Source organism: Brachycentrus maculatus, unplaced genomic scaffold (genome assembly GCF_059751285.1).
Source record: "Brachycentrus maculatus isolate JH-2025_06_01 unplaced genomic scaffold, ASM5975128v1 h1tg000102l, whole genome shotgun sequence".
Lineage (NCBI taxonomy): Eukaryota > Metazoa > Arthropoda > Insecta > Trichoptera > Brachycentridae > Brachycentrus > Brachycentrus maculatus.
In genome coordinates, this window is record NW_028280856.1 from 2,040,757 (window position 1) to 2,067,876 (window position 27,120).

At 29.3% G+C, this 27,120-nt stretch overlaps 1 protein-coding gene across 1 annotated transcript; it reads left to right on the forward strand.

The window, feature by feature from the left end:
• The first annotated feature begins 821 nt into the window (after nt 1-821).
• On the forward strand, nt 822-19,407 carry LOC148310291 (uncharacterized). The gene is made up of 3 exons (XM_088258728.1): nt 822-1,312; nt 8,468-8,586; nt 19,120-19,407. The coding sequence occupies exons 1-3, from the start codon at nt 865-867 to the stop codon at nt 19,327-19,329; spliced, it is 777 nt and encodes a 258-aa protein (XP_088114854.1). The 5' UTR covers nt 822-864; the 3' UTR covers nt 19,330-19,407.
• Nucleotides 19,408-27,120: the final 7,713 nt, after the last annotated feature.

The window sequence follows — 27,120 nt, forward strand, 5'->3', positions numbered from 1 at the left end:
ACGAAAATCGAATCCAAGTTTTATATTAATGTTAAAAAAAATTCTTTTGTTTTTATATAATAACAAGGGTACCAGAAAAAAAGGATTAAGTGAGTGTTATGTGTTAAAAGTCACATAATCATATACATATTTAGAACAGATTTTCTTAAATTAATTTTCTTATATTTTATTTTTGACACAACTGCATTTTAACGTTAAAAAAACTGTCGTTTGCTTTAATTTAAATTTAAATATTATTTTAAATCTTCGAAAATAAATGTTAGTAGAGTAAAAAAAATATATCAATTTAAACTATAAGCCATTTTCGTGCATAATTTGCAAGCGACACCGTTACACTTTTTTGATAAGCAAAATTTGTAAAACAAATATTAACTTTTGATATACTTTCATTATTATCATTCCGTGATCGTTATCGTCTTATTTTCATTTCGATAAAAAATGGAAAGAAAAAAGCCGAGAGTCTTCCAGATGGATGAGCGCTTTCAGTTGGATCGACCATACTCGTACTAAAAAAAAAAACATAAAATGGTGCACTTGCCTCTTTTTATTGCAAATCACTAAATAACAATGCTATAACAGCGGAGAGAGGCAACTCCCGTTGGTATTTGAATCGAGATGAAAGTAAAAACAAACTAACAAGAAAGAAATGGAACATTTTTATTTTCGTCGCTGGGTTAATGGACCATGGTTGTTCCACCTACTTTTGTTTGTTTTGCTTTATTTTTTGACGCGTTTTAGCAACTCGTCTATTTACTCCGCTATATAAACTAAATGACGAGCCAAGCCATCGTCCAGTTAGTGATTACATTTCAAGTTGACTGCAGCTCCCTTCCAGAAATCGAGTGATCGAATCAGAACGCCGAAATGTATTCGCGCGGTGTCGTTTTGGTGCTGCTAGCACTGTCGGTTCAGTTGTTCCGGGCGAGTTCGGCGGAAGAAGCCAGGAAGCTCAACACTTTAGAGAACGAAGTGAGTGACGGTACGAGCTTTGGAAGCTGCGACGAGAATGACACCTCCATATCCTGCCAGAGCATCAGGATAGCCAGGAATGTCCTGCAACAGCTCATCAAAGCCAAGAAAAACAATGGCATCGGTGACTTGAAGATCGTAGACGGTGTCGAGCTGGTGAAGACGCAGAATCTAGCTGATGGTGGAAGGCAGATGGAGGACGGAACCGTTCTAGGCAACGCTTTGAGGTTCCTGCAGAGCCATGAGTTCCGTGTCCGACTTCCCGATCTCCTGGGAAAGGATAAGATGAACGATGTGATTTCTCAAACACTCTCAACTGTAGATGAGCAGTCGAAGCTTGTTGGTAAGTAATGGGTTTTTTAAGAATCAACATAAATATCGTTTCATTGGTTTGAACGAAAAACTTATCGTGTGCAAAACCTTGCTCCAGATCTCACTTCCTTACAACACATACATATGTCCCCAACATTTTGAGTGTTTCCAAATACTTTTTCACAAAATCTGGATTATCTCCAATTACAGGAGTTATTTTACAATTTGGGAATTAATTACAGGAGTTATTTTAGTAACATACAAATGTGTATATTGTTTATAATATGCGTTAGCATAAATAATTAAACATAAATTGAAAGAGCCTCACCGCGTGACATTCATGTTAAAGGATAATTTTTAGATTACTAATAATAATCATTTTATTAATCAACTTGGAAGGATAAACTTAATATTTAAAGTAATTCTACAATACATCAAAGCTGAAACAAACAAACATCAACAAAAAGGAAGAACGAAAATTTAAAAGAAATTTTACTCTTGGGCTAAGAGGGTTTTTTTGGTAACATTGAAATTACTTCTGGATTTTATTTACGACTTTGTCAATTTTATTGGGTGGGCGATCAGTATTTTCAGGAAGTAAATGATACCGGAAGGAAGATTTATAAATATTATTTTTTTACGTAAAATCTGTTCTACAAAGTTGAGTCCTTCATTTCAAAAAGTAACCATTTTATATTATTTGTCAATTTGTCGATAAATATATGGAATAACATGATGATTTAAATATAAAAATAAAATGCTAGTATTTGACCCTTTTTTGAGTTTATCAATTTAAACATTACTAGTTTTGAGAACTACAGATTTACTCGGTGATATGTGGAACATTTTATATTTTTACCTTTAATGGTAACATCTTTGTTTCTCGAAATATGAACGACTCGAAACAGTTTTTATTTATCCAAAACCAATTTTAAAAAAAGGTTTTTATATTTTTTGAAATTACTTCACTCATCTTGGATTATGTAGTTAGATATTACAAAAATATTATAATTTATTTTAATTTCTCCATTCATTAATACTTATCTTAATCATCGCGATACGTGTTAAGATCTAATATATTTAAACTATCAACACATTTTATCTTAATAACATATAATACACAGTAATTACAAAATTTAAATACTGCTAATCGCACACTTAAGAAGTAATAAAATCATAATAAATAGACTGTTTTTAATGTAAAAACACATTATCGAGACACTTATATGTCATATAAATATAAAATAAAGTTTAATTTTACTCTTGAATTATGTATTCCACACGAAAATTTTACATCACGCTTGATAGTTAATCTGAATGAAATTTATTTATTGATTCGGCGTTTGATTTGTAGAACTCTATTTTAATTTATGTATTAATTTAAATCACCACAGATTTTTTTAATATAATTTTTTAATGTGTTTTTATAAATAAAACACAACTTAGTAGACTCAAAAAAATCTGTGTTTGATTTTAAATTAAAACATGAATGAAATTTATTAAATATTAGCAAAAAATGGGTTTGAATACAGAAATTTAAGATATTTTAAATCACTTAAGGTATTCACCCTTTTCCGACGGTATCAGGGAAGAATGCAAATTATTCTATTTTTTTAACTTTATATTATCTGCTAATGCAAGAGGTAAGATGACAAACGTTTATTATATTTATCTCATAGAGAAAAAAGATGAAAAGATGATAGGTACTTTATGCGGATTTACATACGTTCTGTCATCGGCTGAATTGTGTGGTCACATTTTACACTTGTGCAACATTTACCACTCTGTCCATGTTTAGCAAATCTATAAAATATCATAACACTCTGTTTCTGAGTTTGAAGCTAATCTAGAGGTTTTTTGGAAAGGTTACGTCAGCAAAATTTCTTGTGTCATGTGTCAAAAAAACATAGGTATGAATAGTGCATGTCAGTGTATAAAATAATAAATTATACAAATAATTATGAGCGTTGTAACTGCCCAAATATTTTCATTATCCCTTGACTTTTTTTTTCGTTTATGTATCTTGTATTTGTGTACATATTATGATTTGAACATATTCAAAGAAAATTGTAAAAAATCGTAAATTAAAAAGTATTGTTTAAATTATCAATTTTAGAATATTTCAGTGTCAAATCATTAAATAAATACTACATTTTAAAAACTTAAAAAAATATATACTAAAGTTCATATTTTAAAACCTTTACCTAGATATTTTAAACGATGCTCTTTTTATTCTTTTTTTTTAAATAAATGCTCAATCTATTTTGGTTTAAATTTTATAAAAACGAATATAAAATAGAAATAAAGCATATTGAATGATTAAAGAAAACACTTCGTTTTTTACCACTTGAGCTTTATTATAGACAACTTGTTTCAGAAGTTAAACTTCCATCATTCAGGTCTGTATAATAACTATTATTATACAGAGTTATTATACAGACCTGAATGATGGAAGTTTAACTTCTGAAACATGTTGTCTATAATAAAGCTCAAGTGGTAAAAAACGAAGTGTTTTCTTTAATCATTGTAACATGTCTTACCACAAAGTTAATGCCGAAACAATAAATAAAAGCATATCGAAAATGATTTTTAATATTATTAATGAAAAATTCAGATTGTACTAAAATTCCACCCCTCTTGCTATTATTATATTGGAAGATATTAACATAATATTTAAAAAAGACCGGAATCAATTTATGATTGTTTCCGGGTTATAAGGAAATTGAAAAACGGATTCAATACGAATTTAAAGGAGTAAAAAACTTTCCTAATAATGTCGTGTAAAATGAAATTTGCTTTAATAAAAATACATGCTTGTGTATTTATTGTAAAAAAACTCCCTTGGGATATAACAAAGGCGAAGGTTGTTTCTTTGCGTCATGTCAACTCTTACAAGAAAAATAATTTCGTTAGAAATAAAAACGACTTAAAAAGAATTGCTGGAAAGAAATTGTTTCAGTTGTATTTTTAAAATATTTATCATTATATTTGTTATTATATTGTTATTATATTGTTGTTATTATATTTGTTATTCAAATGAAAAATTTTATTTTTATTTTTATTTTTTATCTTAGCTTACGCCTCTGTACATAGTGATAAGTTTTTTTTGTACTAAGCAAGAAGTCGATAAGGGGTAGTTTTCTTTACGTTTGAAAAATAAATATTTAACGTTAATTTTGAAGATCGATTCTAAAATAAACGCTACAATAAATTTATATTGTATCCACTTCCGCAGTGTTATGGTTAGCATAATTAGCTACCGCGCCGTTGAGGTCCCGGATTCGATTCCCAAGGGGGAGCGGTATATATAAATATTACCGATTTCACACTCTAGTATTTCTTTAGTACTACCCTGGTCTAGTCCCTGAAGCGCAGGACAGATCGCCTTGCGTTCATGTTAGTAACGATCAAGATAACACTGCGTTCGTACCCAATGGTGTTTGCACCCAATGGTGTTCGCACCCAATGGTGTTTGCACCCAATGGTGTTCGCAAACACCATTGGGTGCAAACGAGGGTTAAAAGAAGAATAAATTCACAACATTTTGAGTGTGTCTAAATAATTGTTAACAAATCAAGGTTTTGCATTGCTTAAAAAAACGGTTTCTGCTAAATAAAAGCTTTCCCAATAAAACATAGGCTGTTGGATTTTCATATGTATCGTGTCATGAGGTTGATTAATATATTTAGGTAAAATTTGAGTAGTGTGGTTGTCAATCATGTGTTGAATGGTGTATGTTAGAATGTGATCACTTAACCTTAAATTCAAGTTCAAGTTCAAGTGTCATGAGCTTGATTAATATATCTAGGAAAAAATTCAGTAGTGTGGTTGTCAATCATGGGTAGAATGGTGTATGTTAGAATGTGATCACTTAACCAGCCTCTGACAGTTTGTAAGCCCTTTAAACACTCAGACTTCCATATTCTTTTTCACATTTGTTAAAATGTCAAAAAAGTAGTGTAAATGTTTAATTTTTAATTTTAAAATATTTAAATACGCCTCTGAAAAAAAGACAATTACGTCGCGAATGCTTGAAATTCCCCAGTGTTTCGACTGCTGGAACATGAAGAACGTCGCAATGTCACAGTTATACAACTGCATGCACTTACTCACATTTCAGCCTATGCTTCAAACACGGGCTGGAACGCATGTCGATGTAAAAAGAGTTGCCCTTCTCTTTACTCAACTCGACAGCTTCATTAAATGCTACTGATCAATCCCCTATCCCGAAAACTCAATTTCTCAAATATCACTCCATATTATACCCTAGTGAATATGCGCATTTGATGATACGAGGGCGAAAAAATCACTAGATAACACAAAATAGCTGCCTTTAGATGTACGCTCTTTACTTTGCGAAAAATAACGTCCGTTTGTCATAAGAAAACCTCTTTATAAGCGTTGTAAAAAGAGGCTAGTACACTTTTTGCGCGGAAGTAATTGATATCAACGACATTGAAAGCTTTTACCGCGTTTCCAAAGCTGATACAGAAGCTCTTGGCTTCCTGACAAACCATTCTTGCAAAGAATTCTTTTTATGAACTTTAAAGCGAAAATGTTAGTTTTCAAATAAAAATGTGATTTTACTGTTTATGCTGACATTTAAAAGCTTTTATTACCTTCAATCTAAAAAAATAAAACCCTTAAAAATCTAAACAATATTTCATTAAAATAATAAGAAACCCATCACTGACGGCTAAAAGAAAACAGAGAGTTTATTAAGTGAACGCAAGAATAATAAGCCTCTGGCAGAGATAGGGATTAGAAGTTAGTTTTTTTAGTTAGTCAGCTAGATTCAAGTATCAATCTGACTGCGATTGGTAGACAGACGCCTTTACGACCCCGACCAGCGTAGCAGAAACGACACGTAGCGATGTCAAAGTAAAGGTGACATTTACGAAAGCGCTAATCGTGCGTTAAAGTGCATACGTGTAAAGGTAGCTATTTTCATCAAGAACTCGGCATCATCTAAACAGAATATATTTAGAAAATACAAAATGAATAAGCCTCTGAAAGTCCTAAAACCAATGATTATTGTACCCGCTCTAAGTCAAGTAGATGATAATTTGCCTAGATGATAATTTCATACAATTATGCGGTGGGATTCGATACGATCAGTAACAAAATTATCCGCTCCATTTATCATTGATAATATTCATGATTACACGTTTCATGTGGTAAACTTTCATATAATTTCAGAGTTATATTAATAATTGGTTAAAAACATGTTCGTTATTTTTTACATTAAATCTTATATTGAATCTTAGAATAAAATTATATCGAAAAACCCCTTTAAATGTAAAAATAAAACCCTCTTATATATTTTCGATCTTGTTGAGTTCAACGGGAAAAAATCTGCAGAATGATTTTGGTTTTTGCTTGAAATCATAATTCATTTATTGTTTCGGCATTAACTTTGTGGTAAGACACGTTACAACGATTAAAGAAAACAATTCGTTTTTTACCACTTGAGTTTTATTATAGACTACATATTTCAGAATATTATATTTAATATTTTAGTTACTACACAGACCTGAATGATGGAAGTTTAACTTCTGAAACATGTAGTCTATAATAAAACTCAAGTGCTAAAAAACGAAATGTTTTCTTTAATCAAATCATAATTCTGTCAACATAAATTACAAAAGTTAATAGCAAAATATATCCAAATAATATCCCGTACTTAATTATCTCGGCAAAATTAGTGCTCAGTACTCATTAGTGATCAAACCTTTATCGTATCGACAGGACACAGGTTTATGTAATACTCCTGAGGAAATCACGATGGCATAAATCCGTAAATATTATATTGAAGGAACATATTTTCATTCCCAATTATTTTCCGTGGATTGAACCTAATTTCCAATTCCTTCCTGAATATTCTGACAGCTAAAGTAGCAGGCATTTGTGACGTAGTCTTATTAATCGGCGTCTCGGAGATTGACATTTCGGCAATGGTCGGAAAATATAAATCTTGATAAAGTGATCCTTTTTAGGACCACAAATAAGCTGGTATTTCATAAAAAATTAACATTCAACATTGCTTCATTTTTTTTATTACCTTAAATTAAAAAACAAAAACAGATATTCAGCCGTTTACGAAATGCACGAGTAATTTAAAATAAAAGACTAGAAGTAATTTTAAAGTTATCAACACTTCATAGTCCAATCGGTAATACGCGTATAAAATGCCTACCCAGGTTGTATCGTTATATGGCCTTAGAAAATATCATTTTCAGAACCACGATAACTTGTATGTAATCCTTTTCAATAAAAGTCCTTTTCAAGACCTTTCTAATACAAGGAAATATTACCTTTTATAGCTATAAAGGTCTTGTCAGTTTATTTATTTTTTTACATCATATTTATAATTAATTTTCACTCTCATTATTATTTTTCTTACCCTAATTCGTACTTAATAGTACAAAGGGCATTTCATCACATTGCAGTGTTATCTTAATTGTTAAATACTTAAAGGCAAGGTTATCAATCATGCGCTTTACGTATCAATCCAGAGTAATGTCAAATTAATATTTGGATAAAAGCCACCCATATTAAGATTGATCCCTCCTGGAAATCGTTCCTGGGCCTCTAACATGATACCTAAACGTGCCAACCATTACATTACGAAGGCGATCATACTCCCGTATAAATAGTCGATTTTTGTTTTTTGTGTACCATACGCCCTTTTCTACTTTTATTGTAAAGAAAAAGAAAATACTCATAAATTTTTTATTTATATTTTATTATTTTATTTACAAAAATGTTAATGATATTAGTTTATAACCACTCTTAATTTTTATGTCTACCAGTTTCGAGACTAACTCGTCTCTTCGTCAGGACAACCACTATTAAAGCATGCAAACAATACTACCCTTCACCACTATAGCACCATTTACACACTTAAAATTACACAAAAATTACAAAAAACTACAAAAAAAATGTGTAGTTTTAAGTGTGTAAATGGTGCTATAGTGGTGAATGGTGGTATTGTTTGCATGCTTTAATAGTGATTGTCCTGATGAAGAGACGAGTACGTCTCGAAACTGGTAGACATGAAAATGGTTATATACTAATATTATTAACATTTTTGTAAATAAAAAAAAAATTAAAAAGTATGAATGACTAACCACAAAGTAAATGCTTTAAATATTATAAAAATGATAATATTTTTTTTATTTTTCAGAAACCGGAAGGAAGAAGGGAGGCAAAGGAGGTGGAGGAGGAGTATTGCTGATGGGTTTGATGATGGCGAAGACCCTCGCTGCTATCGGATTCGGTGGTCTTGGTCTACTGACCATGAAGGTAAGAAAATAAAAATTAATTAGAAGCATATCGTAAATGTCAATGTGTTCAAATTCGATAGATTTGTAAAAATCCTACGATATTTATTTTTCACAGATATTGTATATTCAGTTGTTATATTGATGGCATAATTACTCATAGCCTAATTGTGTCGTCTACTTTCAAAATCCGCCAGATCCATGTAGATCGATTTTACACAAAATGCTAAATTCTCCGGGTAACGTTTATGTTTTAAAGATTTGTCTATATTTAGATAAAATATTATGAAATAGGGAATTTTCCCATTTTTTTAGATAATTATTAAGTATTAAATAAAACACGACACACAAGCCAATAATGACGTTGTCTTAATTTTTGACCCCTCCCCGCTCTCTGATTGGCCGATACGGGTCAGAAGGCAATTCTATGAATGTAGCAGCATTTAAAAATACAACGCTGTTTTTAAGTATTTTTAGCAGGGTTTTCAAGTATATAAATATTTTAAACAATCCACAATTGGCATGCCGATAGAGTATTTATTTTAAATCTTATAAAATTGGATCCAGTGGATTTTGAAAGTAAGCGACACAATAAAAGTATCATCAACTGAACTTTTACCCCTTTAACTGACGTACAATTTTTATGTTCTTGTTTTTAAAGAATAAACCACATAATTTCTAGATTGCGTTTCTACTGTGGTAACAAAATTGGTAAATTACCGAACAATTATGAATGCTCGACAACCTTTCACAATAATTAAAAATTAGGAAAAATAATAACAAATAATAAAGACAAAAGACCAAAAGATGCCAATTCAGGGTCATATTTATTGAACTGCGGATCACGGAATAATAAATTCGAAGGGCAATCAGGACGATCATTCAGTATAAGGATTGTGTCCAAGGATATTATGAATAAGCATAAAAATAATAAGCTAGGAGTGTTTTAATTTTACTAGAGGGTGGGAAGATTATTTTAGAATTATAAACTTAAGCGGAAGTTGTTCCGTTCTATATAAAATCTTTCGAATAAAACTTTGAAGTTCTAAATTTGCTTGACGAGAAGTATAAGAAAAATATCTTGAATTTGGTTATTTGTGTAATTTTATTTTTAGAACGAATGTTGGAAAGTTATTTCTGTACTTAACCCCAGAAATATCCTTGCATACGCAAAAATAATTTTTGGATTTTACCGCATCTTTAAAAATAAATATTACTTGTTTTAATCCTTCCCTGAAACATTAAAATACTAGGTGGTTGTGAAAAGCTTTTTTTATATTAAAAATTATTTATTCATCTTTTTCATCCGTATTTACTCCCTATGTTTAACAAACGACCACTACAAGTTATCTCCAACCACTTATTGAACACCATTTCCTGAAATAATTGAGAAATATTGTTAATATACAAAATATGCAATAACAAGCTTTTTAATTAAAAAAAACCGTTTATTAAATTTTAATGCAATAATTGTATTTTGAAGAATATACTGGTGAGAAAAGGCAAAAAAAATCATTCACTTATTAAAAAGAGTTGACATAAATACATAATAATTTTTGGGAGTGTATTTCGAATTAATATAATCACACTTAGAAATATTTAACGTTTTTTTTTTCAAAAACTAACTAACTAACTAACTAACCATCACGCCGCTTCTCCGCAGGGGTAGGCAGAGAGAATCGAACGCCACACCACTCTGTCTTTGCAAACATTCTTTGCCTCTTCTACATTCATGCATCTCTACATACCCGACGATTATTACGACTCCTGACCCGGCCGCTTTCAAGTATTTGACATACCTGATTGTGCCAAGTTTTCCTCAGTTTTTTTTTTCAAATGTATTGTAAATGTGTGATTCTTAATATTTTCGCGATCTACGATCAAATCCATCGAAACTTGATCGAATGGTACAAAGTGTGTTATATACCTTTCCCCGAGAAATTTTATTTACTTCACTTTGACTACTGCGCGCCACAATTGTGTATGTGTGTGGCCACATATACACACAACTATTCAATACAGCATACACTCGTGTATGTTAATTTATATGTAGCTACTTGTATCCATTATATGGGACGTTGCTAATGAAAAAGGGTGTAACCCTTAAGTGCCAAATTTGTCATAGAAAACAAAAAAAAATATTTTTAATTTTTTGTCATAATAACTACACAGTAAAATTGTTTTTGATTAAGATATGGATAGCAGTTATCATAATATTTTTTTTCGTTTTCTTACTAAGCAATAAATTTAAAGGTTATTTTGTATAAACTCATAAAATTGTGACTGTAATCGTTATTATTTTTAACCCTTATACGCTTTAACCATTTCACTTTAGTAATTTTATGTCAGCATTCCATTAATGGGTTGGCTAACAGCCTCTTTCTGTGTCGCAAAATAGTATGATTATAAATAATAATATGTTGGATGTGGTTAAATGCTTTCTATCCTACTTGTATGTTATATATGTATGAGACACGCTTATTTTAATAATGTTCATTTATATTATTTTTTGACAACTCATAAAGATGAAGAAGAATATGGAAGTCTAAGCATATTATAATCCAGGATTCGGACCTCTAATTAAAGAGTTTCTGCTCAATAAAAAGCTTCTTTTCATCTCACCAATAGATGTCGATTCAAGAACAATGTTTCAAAATTGGTTCATATATATATATATATATATATATATATATATATATATATATATATATATATATATATATATATATATATATATACATATATATATATATATATATATATATATATATATATATATATATATATATATATATATATATATATATATATATATATATATATATATATATATATATATATATTTATATATATATATATATATATATATATATATATACATATATATATATATATATATATATATATATATATATATATATATATATATATATATATATATATATATATATATATATATATATATTTATATATATATTTATATATATATATATATATATATATATATATATATATATATATATATATATATATATATATATATATATATATATATATATATATATATATATATATATATATATATATATATATATATATATATATATATATATATATATATATATATATAGAAATTCCATGAATTTCAGTAGTGTGGTTGTTAATAAATGGTAGAATTGGTGAATGTTACACGTGTATAAACTGATCACTTAAACCAGCCTATGATGGTCCTTAGCCCTGTAAATGCCCAGACTTCCATATTCTTCTTCATCTTCAATGGGATGTCAAAAAATAATATGAAAAATCCTCTTATAATTGGAGAAAATCCAGATTTGTGAACAAGTATTTGGACACACTCAAAATATTGTAAATGTAAATATATTTTGAATTTAGTTAAAATTTGTAGTGTTATGAGCAGTAATGATGAATTTGTATAAAACAAAGGGCGCTCCCAGTCTGGTGAAAATAATATAAGCAATGTTCATTATCATATTTATTTAATATTTTATGGGATTGCTACACAAAACACAAAACTGATCACCTTCGTTTCATGCGATTAACGATCAATAAAACACTGAAATGGCGCAATACAGTGCCCTATGGACCATTGGGTGAGTAAAATAATAAAAATAAGAAAGAAGAAAAAAAAATCTTACTGTTAATCTCTAAAATTGACAAAATATGTCATTAGAATTGGCAGTTTAATTTCAATGACTCAGATTTATTTCAAAGCAAACCTTTGACTAGCGAATATTTTAACTATGTTATCTTTTAATTACAAGCACCTTTGTTACTTAGAATTTTCTTTTATCTTTTGGTAAATAATAATATGTATATAATGACATGGGCGTGGGTTTAAGGAGTAATTATTACTGTCTAATAAAGTAGGGGTTGTTCTGTAAATTTCCGGTGAAATAGAAAATCAAAAGGTTCAACATTATAGTATAAATCCCCTTTGATCAAGAAGGAATGATCCCAGGAAGGCGCTCCAACTAGAGTGTTAATAAACAAAGGTTTCCCTTACTACATGTATATTCTGGAATATCCCGTAAGCTCGCTATGAGAAACACCTCCCATGAACTCGATAAATCCTGAACGTACGTAAATTGACAAAAGTGTTTGATTTATTCCCTGTATCGAGTATTTCTCGAGGGGAAAACGTGACTATCGAAGTATCATATTGCGAGAAGCTATTTTATATATTGTGTAATAAATAATAACCATATTAAACAATGTATACAGCGCCGTTTCCGTGAAAAATCACCCCAAAGGTAATTTGCAATTTAATATAATTTTAATGTTCAAATCTACATATCGCTCACTCCTTTCAAGAAAGGCATAAATCAAAAATCGTCAATTTTCAGTTGTGCATGTTTTCGGAATACCCAGAAAATGTACTATATCCCAGCGGAAGTGGCATATTTTTTACTTAATATTTACCCGCTATAAGGCAGAAAGTGTTGTTTTTGCATTTTGAAGAAAGGGTATTGTTTAATTATTTTTTTAAACATACTAAATATTTTTCAAATGGAAAATAAACCTTCAGGTTTTACCTAAAAAGATCTGTTTCACTGTTAAAAGTTTAATAAGTGGCTTGATATATTTTATAAAAACATTGTATTATATTTTTAAACTTTAAAAACGCTCTCCTGATCAAGTTTTTTGATTTATGACGTTTTTGAAAGGAGTGAGCGATTTGCTAAAAATAAATTAACATTAATATCAGTTAGCATTGGGGTGATAAAATAACTCAATAGATAAAAGATAAGGGTTGAAATTAATAACGATAACAGTCAGAATTTTATTAGTTTATATTAAATAAATTTGAAATATATTGCTTTATTTAAAAAAAAGGATAAAATATTTTCATTATTACTATCCAAGTCTGAATCAAACACAAATTTGTTATGTTGTCATGAACACAAAGTAAAATTTTTGTTTTTTGTTTTTATTTTCAATGATAAATTTGACGTTTGAAGGTTACACCCTTATTCATAAGATACATCAATATGATGCATGCAAATGGACACACATTACCAAATATACACGTGTTTATAATATATTGTAGATATATTGTAGTTGTGTACAGTTGTGGCGTGCAGTAGTTAACGTGAAGTAAATTTCATGTCTCGGATAAATATTAATTGGGTGTCAATAAAAAAATAATATACTTTCATAAAACCATTTTAAAAATTTATTAATGTAGCCATGACTAGTTACAAAACTTCTGATGTTCTCATAAATGGGTTAGAATACAAACTAACGAGCAAAAAATAATTAAGGCGCTGATAGAGATGTGTGAGGCAATTATAGGAGGGATCAGATAAGGGCGTGTGATTTAGTTTAACGTGAATAAAGGGAGCAAGGATTTATTTTTATAAAAGTATTTTATTTTTAAATTCAAGAATCTATTTTATTCAACAAAGTAATGCCGAATTCACAAATAATATTAAAACTAACTAACCAGCACGCCATTTCTCTACATGGGTAGGCTCACCAATCTGTTTTTGAAAATAATCTTCGAATCTTCCACGTTCATGCATATCCTTATATGAACATACCCACCGATTATTCTGACTCATGAACTGACGACTTTCATGTATTTGAAATAATTTGAAATAATCGATCATACGAAGTTTTCCACAGTCCTCTTCTGCTTCTATTACCAATCACTTAGGCCTCATATAGTAAAAAAAAAACAAATTTCCATTGGATTTATCGTAAAACAGATCGAGAAGAGTATCAAAAAAGTATTAGGAATGCAAACATTAAATTTTCGATAATATTTTTTTAAATTTGAGATTTTTCAAGTCTTTTAAATATATTGGTAAGACAGTGTTGATCGAAAAATTCGAAAATCGGAGAAAAATCGATTTCACAAACAAATTCTTTAAAATAATAATTTCGGAAGCCAGATCAAAGAACATATTTAGTTCAGTTTTGGGTATTTATAGATCTTGATACTCGTATATTTAAATGTAAAAAAAAAACGATACAAAAACATGAGCAGAATTAAAATAACCGAAACATGTAACGAATACCACTCCAATCGGGAATCCGAAAAAGTAACAGTTACTCATTAGTCACATCTCTAAACATTGATAAATTTTAACTAACTAACTAACTAACTAACCATCACGCCGCTTCCCCGCAGGGGTAGGCAGAGAGAATAGAGCGCCACACCACTCTGTCCTTGCAAACATTCTTCGCCTCTTCCACGTTCATGCATCTCCTCATACATACCCGCCGATTGTTACGACTCCTAACCTGACCACTTTCAAGTATTTGGCATACCTGATCGTGCCATGTTTTTCTCGGTCTTCCTCTGCTTCTTTTCCCGCTAACATTCGCCTCATAAATTTGTTTTACCGTTCTTTTCTCACTCATTCGTCCTACATGTCCAAACCATCTCAACACACCTTTCTTAATTTTATCGATAATGCTTATCTCAGCTTTGCATTCCTTCCTTACTTCACTATTCGCACATCTATCATACATCGTTTTGTTACACATTCTTCTGAGAGATCGCATTTCGACTGCTTTCAGTCTACTTTCATCCTTCTTAATCTTAATATATTTAAATACCAATAATCCATACATTTAACAATATATTTAAATACCAAATTTTAATATATTTAAATACCAATAATCTTAATACCGGTATTGTCAGCACTTAAGAAGACATTTATATTTGGTTCGTACTTCTTTCAACATAAATCTTGAACTTATCTCGCCTATTTTCACTAAAACAATGTATTTTTAATAGCTTAATTTATCCAAAAGAAAATTCCGTTGAAATAAAATCACGTAATGGAGGATAAAAAGAATAATTTATTTGGCTTATCTTGACATTAAATAAAATTCAGGAATATTTTTGTAAACCAAGAAATAAAATAACAATTTATTATGAAGGAATTGTTTTACTAATGAACGAGGTAATTCAGTTAAAGCACAACGCAAAGAGACTTAAAACCTTTTTTTGTATTTTGTACAGTATAAGTTGTTGCTTTATAGCGACCTCTATATTAGAAAGCTGACACTAGCATTTCTGTGAATGTATGATTGAACGAGTTTTTTGTTGAAGTCGTAATTAAAGAATATTTCAAAAGGTGGCACTAGTGAAGATATTTATCAATTTGGGTAAACATTTCAAAGTTTTATTAATGTTTTTATTATGTAAGCTGTACTTATTCATAACGAATTTTATATCATTGCGTGCTAAACATATGTTATTGTTTTAGTGATATTTTCTATTTTATAATTGGTTCCAATTAATGCATGGAAGTGAAACATAGAGTAAGCAAAATAAGAATTAAAGTAGACTGAATACAGTCGAAATGCGTTCTCTCAGACGAATGTGCTACAAAATGTTGTGTGATAGATGTTCGAATGGTGATATAAGGAAAGAATACAAGGCTGAGATAATCAAAAAAAGTGTGTTGAGACGATTTGGACATGTGAATCGAATGGGTGAAAAAAGTTAAGTGAAAATAATTTATGAGACAAATGTGATTGGTTTTAGAAGCAGCGGAAGACCGAGGAAGATGTGGTATTTCAAATATTTATGTTTTACTTGGTATAACAGCTATTTCTTCAAATTTATTATGACCCATATTTCGATGTATTCTCCATCATTTTTAAAAACCGAGAAATCGTAGTATTTACCAAGTAAAACTAAAATAAAAAAAATATAGTTATTATCACAAAATGTCTGCTGAATCAATTTATGAATTTTTTATTGTCTCGCCAGGAGTCGATAAACAATATTCGACCGGTATGTATGAGAGATGCACGAATGTGGAAGAGAAGAAGTTTGTTTCAAAGACAGATTAATGTGCAGACAGATTGTCACTGTGAGAAATCGGCGTTCTGGTTAGTTAGTTAGTTTTAAATTGAAACATTTTTTTTTTTTTAAATAAAAATTATTCTTCTTTTCAATATCCTCTCCTATAGATAATATACCTCTCCTGCATAGAGCGCAAACTGTTGCAATGTTAAGTATATCTTTAATTATACGAAGGCAATGTGATCAGACTAACGCTTCAAGTACCAGTCAAAGTTAATATAAAATTTATCGCTCCGTCGTTTTCTAAATCTTATTCATGGTCTAGTACCTAGACGTGACTGACACAAAGCCATCTGCGGCATCCTTTGAAAAGGCATTCCTATTGTGTAAAATATTCACAGGTAGCAACAAAAAAATAACATGAGTTGTTAAAGCTTCAAAATAAATTTATTCGAAAAAAATATGAAACAGAAGAGAAAAGAAAATAATATATACCTAGTGTAGTTTCAATGGTGAATAATTTTTTGATGACTGAAATGCTGAAATAATCTGAATTTATAATAAAATGTATATTTAAATCGGATAATTTATGTAACGCCATTTTTATAAAATACTATATCTAGGGCGATTCGCCATGAATAAATTAGAAAAAATAAGGTAGTAGAAAGGATTTAGCAAAAAATGCGTCTTTAGTTTTTTTCTAAAAATCATCTCACTCTCACTATTTCTAACTACTGATGGAAGAGTTACTACTACTGATATCTTTCTGTGACCAATGAAACAAAGGGAAATTTAAAGTTTATGCATTATGAATTTGGTTGTTTATTATAGTAAGCTCGTCAGGTACTAGTCCAAGGTAATATAAAATAAATATAAGAGTGAAAAAACACTTTAATTTATTTTGACCCCCCTGAGAATCAAAACCGAGACATCCAGTTTGGAAGTCGAATGTGCAAACTGTTTTTTGCTATAAAGACGGACTGAATTTTTTTTACTTTACATGAATTAAAATACACGTTTAACCTTGGATCGCCTAGATCTTTAGAGCTTCTAAAAATATCGTTTTGAACCATTTCGGTTTTGAGAGGGATTAATTATTTTTCGTCCAAGTCAAATGATAAAGATTTGTGAAACAATCATCAAAGGAACATATATTGAAACGTGTAATTATTTGAATTTGAAGATCGATTAAAAATAAGTCCATCGTGGAGCTTAATTTATGATGAATGATAATTTGGTTTGAATGGTAAAAGTAAAACTTTCATCATTGCAACCGATATTAAAGCGTGTAATTATTTTTACTTTGAAATCAATCTCAAATAAAACCGTCATGGTGATTAATTTAAGCAGTAAGATAATTTGGTTCAGTTAAAGTTTCATGAATGTAACGAATATTAAAGCGTGTAGTTATTTACTCTTAAAGATCTTTATTTAATAAGTCCATCTTGGAGTTTAATTCATACAGCAATATAATTAACACTGGTAAAAATTTCGTGTCCGCCTCCGTGGTGTAATGGTTAGCACGTTTAGCTACGGTGCTGGAGGTTCCGGGTTCAATTCCAAGGGGGTGTCGAATAAATAAAAGTGATTTTTTTTCACTCTAATTTTCATTCAATATTACCCTGGACTGGTACCTGAAGCGGAGGGTTATTCACCTTTCCTTCATGTGTTAACGATCTAGATGCAGTGCCCTATGCACCATCGGGTGTGGATGAGGGTTTGAAGAAGGAAGAAAATTTCATCAATAAAACTTATGTTTATTAAAACTTGTAATTATTTAAACTTTAAGACAGATCTAAAAAAGTCTATCGTGGAGCTTATTTCATGCAGAATGATAATTTTGATTAGCACAACTTTCATCATTGTAACGGAGATTAAAGCGTGTGATTATTGGGATTTAACGATCGATCTAAAAACGAGCTTGGTTTTTCGTTTCATCTCAAATTGGTCACAGGTACTTTTTACTTAAATTTATGTAGACCCAAATATTTGAACCGGCTCTTCTTACTTAGTATGTCAGATAAAAACTGATTGATTTGCATAAACTGTTGTGTTGATGAGATGCCATGTAAAGGGGACCGTCCCAAGAATGTAAATATATATACGTACTGACATAGATTTTTTTCATTTTCTTGTTTTAATTTTGTAAAAACAATTATAATACTTTTACAACATTTTGAGTGTGTCCAAATACTTGTTCACAAAATCTGGATTATCTCCAATTACAGGAGTTATTTTCATATTATTTTTTGACATCTCATCAAAGATGAAGAAGAATATGAAAGTCTAGGCATTTACGGGGCTGACGACCGTCATAGGCTGGTTTAAGTGATCACTTTACACACGAGTGTAAAGTGATCACTTAAACCAATTGGAATCGACATTGCAGGAGATTAATTCCTCTTGAAAACAGGCCAAAAGGCCTACACCAATAATAAAAAGATTACATTTCTTGAATGCTTTCCGCAGATACTTTGTGGCACATTTTATAATATATTTATAAAATTAATTAACTTTGTTTATACCACTTTTTTATTAATATATTAAATCCCTAAATTTAGGATTTTTATGGAGTGTGTGGAAGTTTTTGGTGAGAGTATTTTAATGTTTTTGATTTAAAATAAACCCGACGATGACAAGGTATTGTCGAAACCAGTAGGTTAAATTGTATTAATAAAAAAGTGGTGAAAACAAAGTTTTATTATTTTATAAAGATAAAAAGATTACAAATAACTCAATCGATTAATGTTTTCTTCTTCTTCTTTTCAGGCTCTTATGGTATCAGCTCTCGCATTGATGCTGTCTGCGATCATCGGAGTCAAGAAGTTGGCATCCTCGGGCGGCGGTCATGACGAAGGACATCAGGTACACTACGTCCAGGCTCACGGAGATCACCACCGCAAGAGGAGGTCTGCAGAGGATGACGACCTGCCACCCTTGCCATACAGGGGATGGGGAGAGTACGTCATTGCCCAATGATACCAAATTCCTTGTAAGATAACTAATTTATTTCAAACTCTAATTTATTGTAAATTATTTTTTACACATTTTGTATGATTTTTTAATTTATTAAACTGTTTTCTTTTCCGAAAAAAGGTATTTTTATTTTGTAGAATACATATCCAAAACATGGTTGATATAATGCAACCAATATAAATGGTTTGACTATTATTTTGGTGCAGTTTTAAGAGGGTCCAGGTTTTTAAGTTAAAAAATTAAATTATTTTTCTAAAAATAAATATACTAATGTTAAGATTTTCACCTTGTTCCACCTTCGTAGTGTAATGGACAGCACGTTCGGCTACCGCAGTGGAGGTCTCGGGTTAGATTCCCAGTGAGGGGGTCAAATAAATAGAATTGATTTTTTCACTTAAATATTTATTCAATACTACCCTGGACTGGTACCTGAGGCGGAGGGCTGATCACCTTTCCTCTATGTGTTAAAGATCAAGATAATACAGCGTTTATATGACGCAGTGCCCTATGCACCATCGGGTGCGGATGAGGGTATGAAGAAGAAGGTTTATATAAAAGGAAGTATAAAAGGGTTGAATAACAGTATCAGATATTTTAAAATATTGATCAATAAATCAATAAAAATATATTTGTAATATAAAATAACATCTCTGTAATTTTTTTCCAAATAAATTTTATTTGACCTTTTTTTGACCCGATTTGTAACCGACATCATCAGACTGGTGTCGGTTATGATGTCGGTTACGACGGAACCCGGTTGCCGGTCAAATAAAATTAATGTGGAAAAAATTACATAGTTGTTATTTTATTCTATAAAATGCAATTCGACCAAGAAATGTCAGAACAAAACTTAAATCTAATAAAAATCTATTTAAAAAAGGGTTAAAACTGCGTTCAAGCGATTTATCTTTTTAAAGGAAAAAACTTTGAAAATAACCCGTTATTGTCCTAGTGTTTTTTCTTCGAATTATTATAGTAAAGGGATTTAATTTTCCTCATTAAAAGTTGCTTTCAAGACGACGTAAATCAAATTTATTAAAACAAATTAATTTGTAAACTAAGGGTAAACAATTTCACAAATGGATGGGGCATTTATATTAAAGGACTTCATAATTACTTATGAATAAATTTCACTACTTTTTAACTACAGGGCTTTCGAAAGGAAATAAAACATATAAAAATAATAATAATAAAAAATAACTGAAAAAGACTTTTTAAAAACAAACTGAATACGAATACATTGTAATACGTTTTTTTTATAGTTCAATAAATACTTTGTCGGGTAGTAGTCCCGTGGTGTCGCGGACTTTCAAGTCAGAGTTTCTCGGTTCTAACCCACTCTACCACAATTTGATACCTATTTCTAATAATGAACCACTTAGGACCACATAAGCAGTATGAATTTTAAATATTTGTATAAATAATAAAAACTCAAAATTTCACTTTAAAAAAAACACCTTTCAAAGTAAAAAGATTTTATTGCTTCGCCATAAAAACAAATGCTGGTCTAAAAACAATCAAGTGGCAAAACTACGTTGTTTTTATTTTATTCTATGACATGCATTTCCACGTAGAAATGTCACTTCAAAACATAGAACAATTATTATGATTAATACTACTAGACTCAAGGTGGTATAGTATTAATGTAAAACCACTTTAAAAAACATATCGCTGTATTTTTCCCTATATTCAAACAAGTATCCTGTAAATGGTGAAGGAATAAAAAATAAACTAAGCACTATACAAAGAAAAATGTTTGCGTGTCATTTTTCAACATTTAACAGTTTTCGTTCCGATAACCTACATGTACACACATAATATAACACTTTCAACACGCAAAACAAGGGTGTACAAAATAAAAAGATTTAGAAATTAATCAATTCTAATATGTTTAATAAAACATTTCTTTAAAATAGTATTTTTAAAACGTTACATAATATGCAAATACTTATTAATAAATAAAGTTTTTTTTTCATCAATTGATAAAATATTTTGTTTATCAAAAATATTTATCAACCATGCAAAGAGTCACTGCTATCCGTTATAAATAGTGAATCCTAGAGCAATGACTTCACAAGGAAATTAACGGTTTCAGCTTCGAGTAATTAAATTAAACTGAAATTCTTGATTCATATTCACAATAATTTTGGCATTTTTATTTCGTATTATCAGATACTAGAAGGAAAATAATTTTCAATATAACTATTGATTATTAGTTGAAAAAAAAAAACAAAATTTTATCTTTATTGTATTCTTAAAACGTTAACATTTTTTTGTAATCATTGTCCTGATTTAATTTCGGATGAGTTCAAATTTTGCCTACTATATTTAAATTAATAATAGATTTTTTTAAGTCTTAAGTTTAAGTTTAATTTTTTTTTTAATATTTTCACTTTGCAACAAATATATTTAAATGCTTTATTTATCATTGTAGTTTAAAAAAATTCCACTTCAATCGAATGATATTACTTTTTTTTATATTTTTATAGGTTTTCGTAGTTATTTACCTAGAAATATTATCATGGAAAAAAATATATTCATATTATTTATTACTTTTGTGAAATGTGCTGTTAAGTTTTTTTATTGCAATATCTCTGACAGTATTCTTTTTTTTAACAACCATGATGAGGAATGATATTTGTGACAACCCTGCTGTCTCTTTTAGCTGGTCAACATATAAAGCGCCATTCTCTCAGGAGAGACGCTTAATACAGATTCCATAATTATCATGGCGCTACGCCCAAACAATATTATCTCCTGTAATCTCGAAATTGTCTGTCTGAATCTTAACAACTTCTTAAACTGTGTCAACCATACAATAATTTAATACTGTATTTAATACAAATTTAACCAAGAACATACCAGAATACGGATTTATTAGATGAAATCTCTTTAATTCTTTATGAAAAATGTTTTAATTGCATTGAATTAAAATTATTTGAAGTTGTCTTTTAGGCTTAACAATTATCTAATTTATTGGTTCGCCATTCAGTTTGTGGTCAAATCTATACATTTTCAATTTAATTTTCACTTAGTAAACATTACTCTCTCTTAAAATCTAGTGTGATACGTGTTTCGATGCATTCAGCATCATTTTCAAACACCGTTTATACGGTGTTTGAAAATTATGCTTAATTTATCGAAACATTTGTCACAATATAATAAGATAGAGCGGTATTTACAAACTAAAACTTTTATTCAAAATCTACAATTATCTTTTATTAAAAGTATTTTACTCGGTGTGTTCATATTTTTTTAGGTTTCATTTGTTTATTTAATAATTTTATTTTTTAATGAAAGTATTTTTAACTTCTATTACTGCAGAAGTACAAATTGCCGGCTAATTCACGGTATACTTAAAATAAAAACATAAATAATGTTTGAATATTTTCCTTCAATTAATCTCACGACAATATTATGTACAATTAAATACCAAAATTCAGGCACGTGTTGTAGATAGTGAAACTCCCATTTACGAATTCAGTACCCGAATAATAATTAACCGAGTAGAAATTATTGGTAACCGTTGAGGCGATTAACTTGATAGTATTTCAATCACGAAACCACACATGGCTCATTTGCACCTAAGATTAATACCGACGTGTATATTGTACATACATAAACATCAGTGATATCGCCATATATTCAAAGTACGTACCTGAATACTGTTTATCACACTGTTAGATCAAAAATTTTTGATTTGTAAAATCACAATATAATTAACGATTTAATTAAATTACGAATATAATTATTTCATAATTAAGCATTTGCTTTATGCAAAATCTTGATGATTTAAACATAAAAATAAAATAACGTGTTTAAAACCACGTTTGAGTTTATTTACGTAAACATGACAAGTTTTGAAAACTACAGGTATTTTCATCAACAGAAAAAAAAACATTTTTTATTGATAAGAGTCAATTATCGCAAAATAAAGAAACAATATTAAATTGATTTTAATTACAGGCCTATATTTAAATTTTCTTTAAGAAAATGCTTATCAATATACAAGTCCTGATAAAAAATAGAATGACATTTAAAAAAATAATTACTATAAGACCAATTTTTTACATTTTATGAATGTAACCACGGTTATTTCCGAAAACCATAGGTCAAAATAGGTAAAAATTCAAACTGTACAAACATAAAAAAATAATTCGTAATTATAGAAAATATTTGAGTTTTCATTACAAAATAAACTCAAAATTTTATAACCTATATTATACTACTAATGTGTACAAGTACCTAGAGCCGATTATTTATCACCTTTTTTACCAATATATCAATTGATACAACTAGTTTATATATGAAGCTTTTACCACGACCCACCAATGGCACTTAATAACTACTTACGTAGAAACGAAATTAATGGTATATAGTTATACGTTTACAAATGTCAGGCAAGAACTTTCACATTGTCAAATGGCCGGAAAATGCAGTCAATGATCTTATGATCAAGTTGGATCAGAAATATAACAGTACAAGTAAGCTTTTAACGATGTTATTATATTTGATATTTTTGTTTATCCGTATACGACCTTTGTTTTGATTTGAAACAGAGTTCATACAGTACTGAGTTTAGTATAAACATTGATTCCACGGGGAAGTCAATTTTTATTATTAATCTTTTTGGTAAATAACCAATAAATTTCTTTTTGAAAGAACAATGATTATTTTTTGATGTTATGAAACAATATTTAATTTCGAAATGACTTATTTCATTTGAATTAAAGTCAAAAATTAAAATTAAAGTTTTCCATATTATTTTTTAATACTGTGGTAAAACATTTACAACATTTTGAGTGTGTCCAAATACTTGTTCACAAAATCTGGATTATCTCCAATTATAGGAGTAATTTTCTTTTTTTTTTTTGACATCTCATCAAAGATGAAGAAGAATATGGAAGTCTGGGCATTTACGGGGCTGACGACCATCATAGGCTGGTTTAAGTGATCACTTTACACACGTGTAACATTCACCAATTCTACCCATTATTGACAACCACACTACTCAAATTCTTGGAAGTTCTATATATATGAACCAATTTAGAAACCTTGTTCTTGAATCACTAGATCTGGCGTTTCTCATGTGTGAATTATGTGATTCAAGAACAAGGTTTCTAAATTGGTTCATATATATAGAACTTCCAAGAATTTGAGTAGTGTGGTTGTCAATAATGGGTATAATTGGTGAATGTTACACGTGTGTAAAGTGATCACTTAAACCAGCCTATGACGGTCGTCAGCCCCGTAAATGCTCAGACTTCCATATTCTTCTTCATCTTTGATGAGATGTCAAAAAATAATGTAGTAAAACATGTTGAATTAAATAAAAAAATAAAACACTTTCCAAATACCAATTTTGAAATTTTTAGTATAAAAGCAAAAAGTTTCGAATACGTTTTTGCCTGCTAAGAATATCTGGAGATTTTAAAACTGGTCACCTTCACATTAATGAACTCAAAAGTGGTATTATACAAGTGATATTTTTATACATTTTAATGTTATCCACACTACGTAGTTGCCACGTTATCTACTATTCACTGTACTCTATCATCAGCCTTTATCCACCTTCTCTAAATTTAAATTAAGTTTATTAAATTACACCTATCATTCCGTCAAATCATAATGATATACATAATAACATTTTTGGTCGTTAATTGATAATAATTTATTTTAAAACATTCGTAACTTGGTCACTCATACTAATTTCTTAGTATTTCACAAAACAATTTTTTCAAGATATAATCTACATACATCTTAGTTGAATAAATAAATGACATTCACCAGTCTGATGATATGATAATTTCTATAATGAAAAATCCTAATTTGTTCAATAAAATTTATATGGAACAAACATCAAAGTTGGTATTAATATTTAAAAAAAAAACATAAAAACAATTTTTTTTGGCATCTCATCAAAGGTGAAGAAGAATATGGAAGTCTGGGCATTTACGGGGCTGGCGACCATCACAGGCTTGTTTAAGCGATCACTTTACACACGTGTACCATTCACCAATTCTACCTATTATTGACAACCACAATACTCAAATTCTTGGAAGTTCTATATATATGAACCAATTTCAAAACATTATTCTTGAATCACTAGAACTTCACTAGAGACATCTATTGGAGAGATGAAAAAAGGCTTTTTACTAAGCAGAAACTCTTTTATTAGTATGTGAGGTCCTAATCCTAGATGATCACACACATGAGAAACGCTAGATCTAGTTGTTCAAGAATAATGTTTCACAATTGGTTCATATATAAAGAACTTCCAAGAATTTGAGTAGTGTGGTTGTCAATAATGGGTAGAATTGGTGAATGTTACACATGTGTAAAGTGATCACTTAAACCAGTCTATGAAGGTCGTCAGCCCCGTAATTGCCCAGACATCCAAATTCTTCTTCATCTTTGATGAGATGCCAAAAAAATAATGTGAAAAAAAATACTGTTATTGGAGATAATCCAGATTAGATTAGAAGTATTTGGACACACTCAATTTGTATATAAAGAAAAACTTTTTACCAAATATATTTATATGAATCATATACAAATATATATATTTTTCCTATATTAACTTAGAGTATACATATTTCATGATTGTAGTTATTTGCGTGTACCAAATTTCTTTCACAAGATTATTTTTTAAGTATATTGGATGTTCAATGAATTATTATAAGCCTCAAGCAAGCACGCAAATCAGGTAAAGATATATTATATCGTGATCACTCACGAAGACATGCATACTTTTAAATGCTTCGAATTGCTCTCTCTAGAAATTCTCTTATATTGTACAACCTACCATCAAAAAGAAAATTTAAAGTAATTTTTAATAATATAAGCGAATTAATAAAAAAAGTATAGAACTGCTTCTAAAATCGTTTTGTTAAATAAGGCATATAAACAAATCGTTTATTTGGAATTTTATTTCATTCCATCATAATTGATGTATGCTTAAACAAAAAAAGGAGTTTCTAATGTAAGTTTTACCAAGTAAATATCACTTTTTAGAAGTAAATGTATTTACTTAGTAAAACATGAATTAAAAATTGATCAATTTTACCAGAAAGTTACTATCAAATTAATTAATAAAATCAAAAAAGTCATATTAATGTCATCTTTATATTTTTTTTTACATAGCTTTTAATGAACTTATTTATTTGTTGCTATCTTTTATTGAGCTTTAGACGTTGTATAAAAGGATAAAATTTAACTATTATATCGTAATTGTAATAAAAGGGAGAAGTCATGCCAATTCAATTATGTATAGAATTGAAGGTTCGCGATATCAAAATAAAAAGACGTATCTTACATTGAGTAGTACACGCGTACATAAAAAAATTTAAATTTTTGTTTAATGCAAAACAGACGTTAGAAAAAGACTTGCAGTTCTGAGAAATATATTTATTAAGTCTTTCAAATGTCCATTTATATACTTTTTTAAATGTAAACAACATTATTTTATCATTAATTGATTCGGCAGTCACATTGTGGTAATATTTTATTTAGCTATGTTTAAAATAAGTTTGACTAGATAAATACCACTATTTCTTAAAATCCATTGTGACACGTGATTCGATGCATTCCGCATTCTTTTTAAGCATCGCATTTGTGAATTGAAAATATATAAATGTTATTTCTTTTATTAAAAACAAAAATGACTGATTAACAGAAATTCAATAAGACGTCCATATTTATATTTTAAAATACTTCTTTATCTTCATAGCAAAATCAATCAAATATCCAGAAAATATTAATCTGTATAAATGTGAAAGTTTATTTGAAATCTCG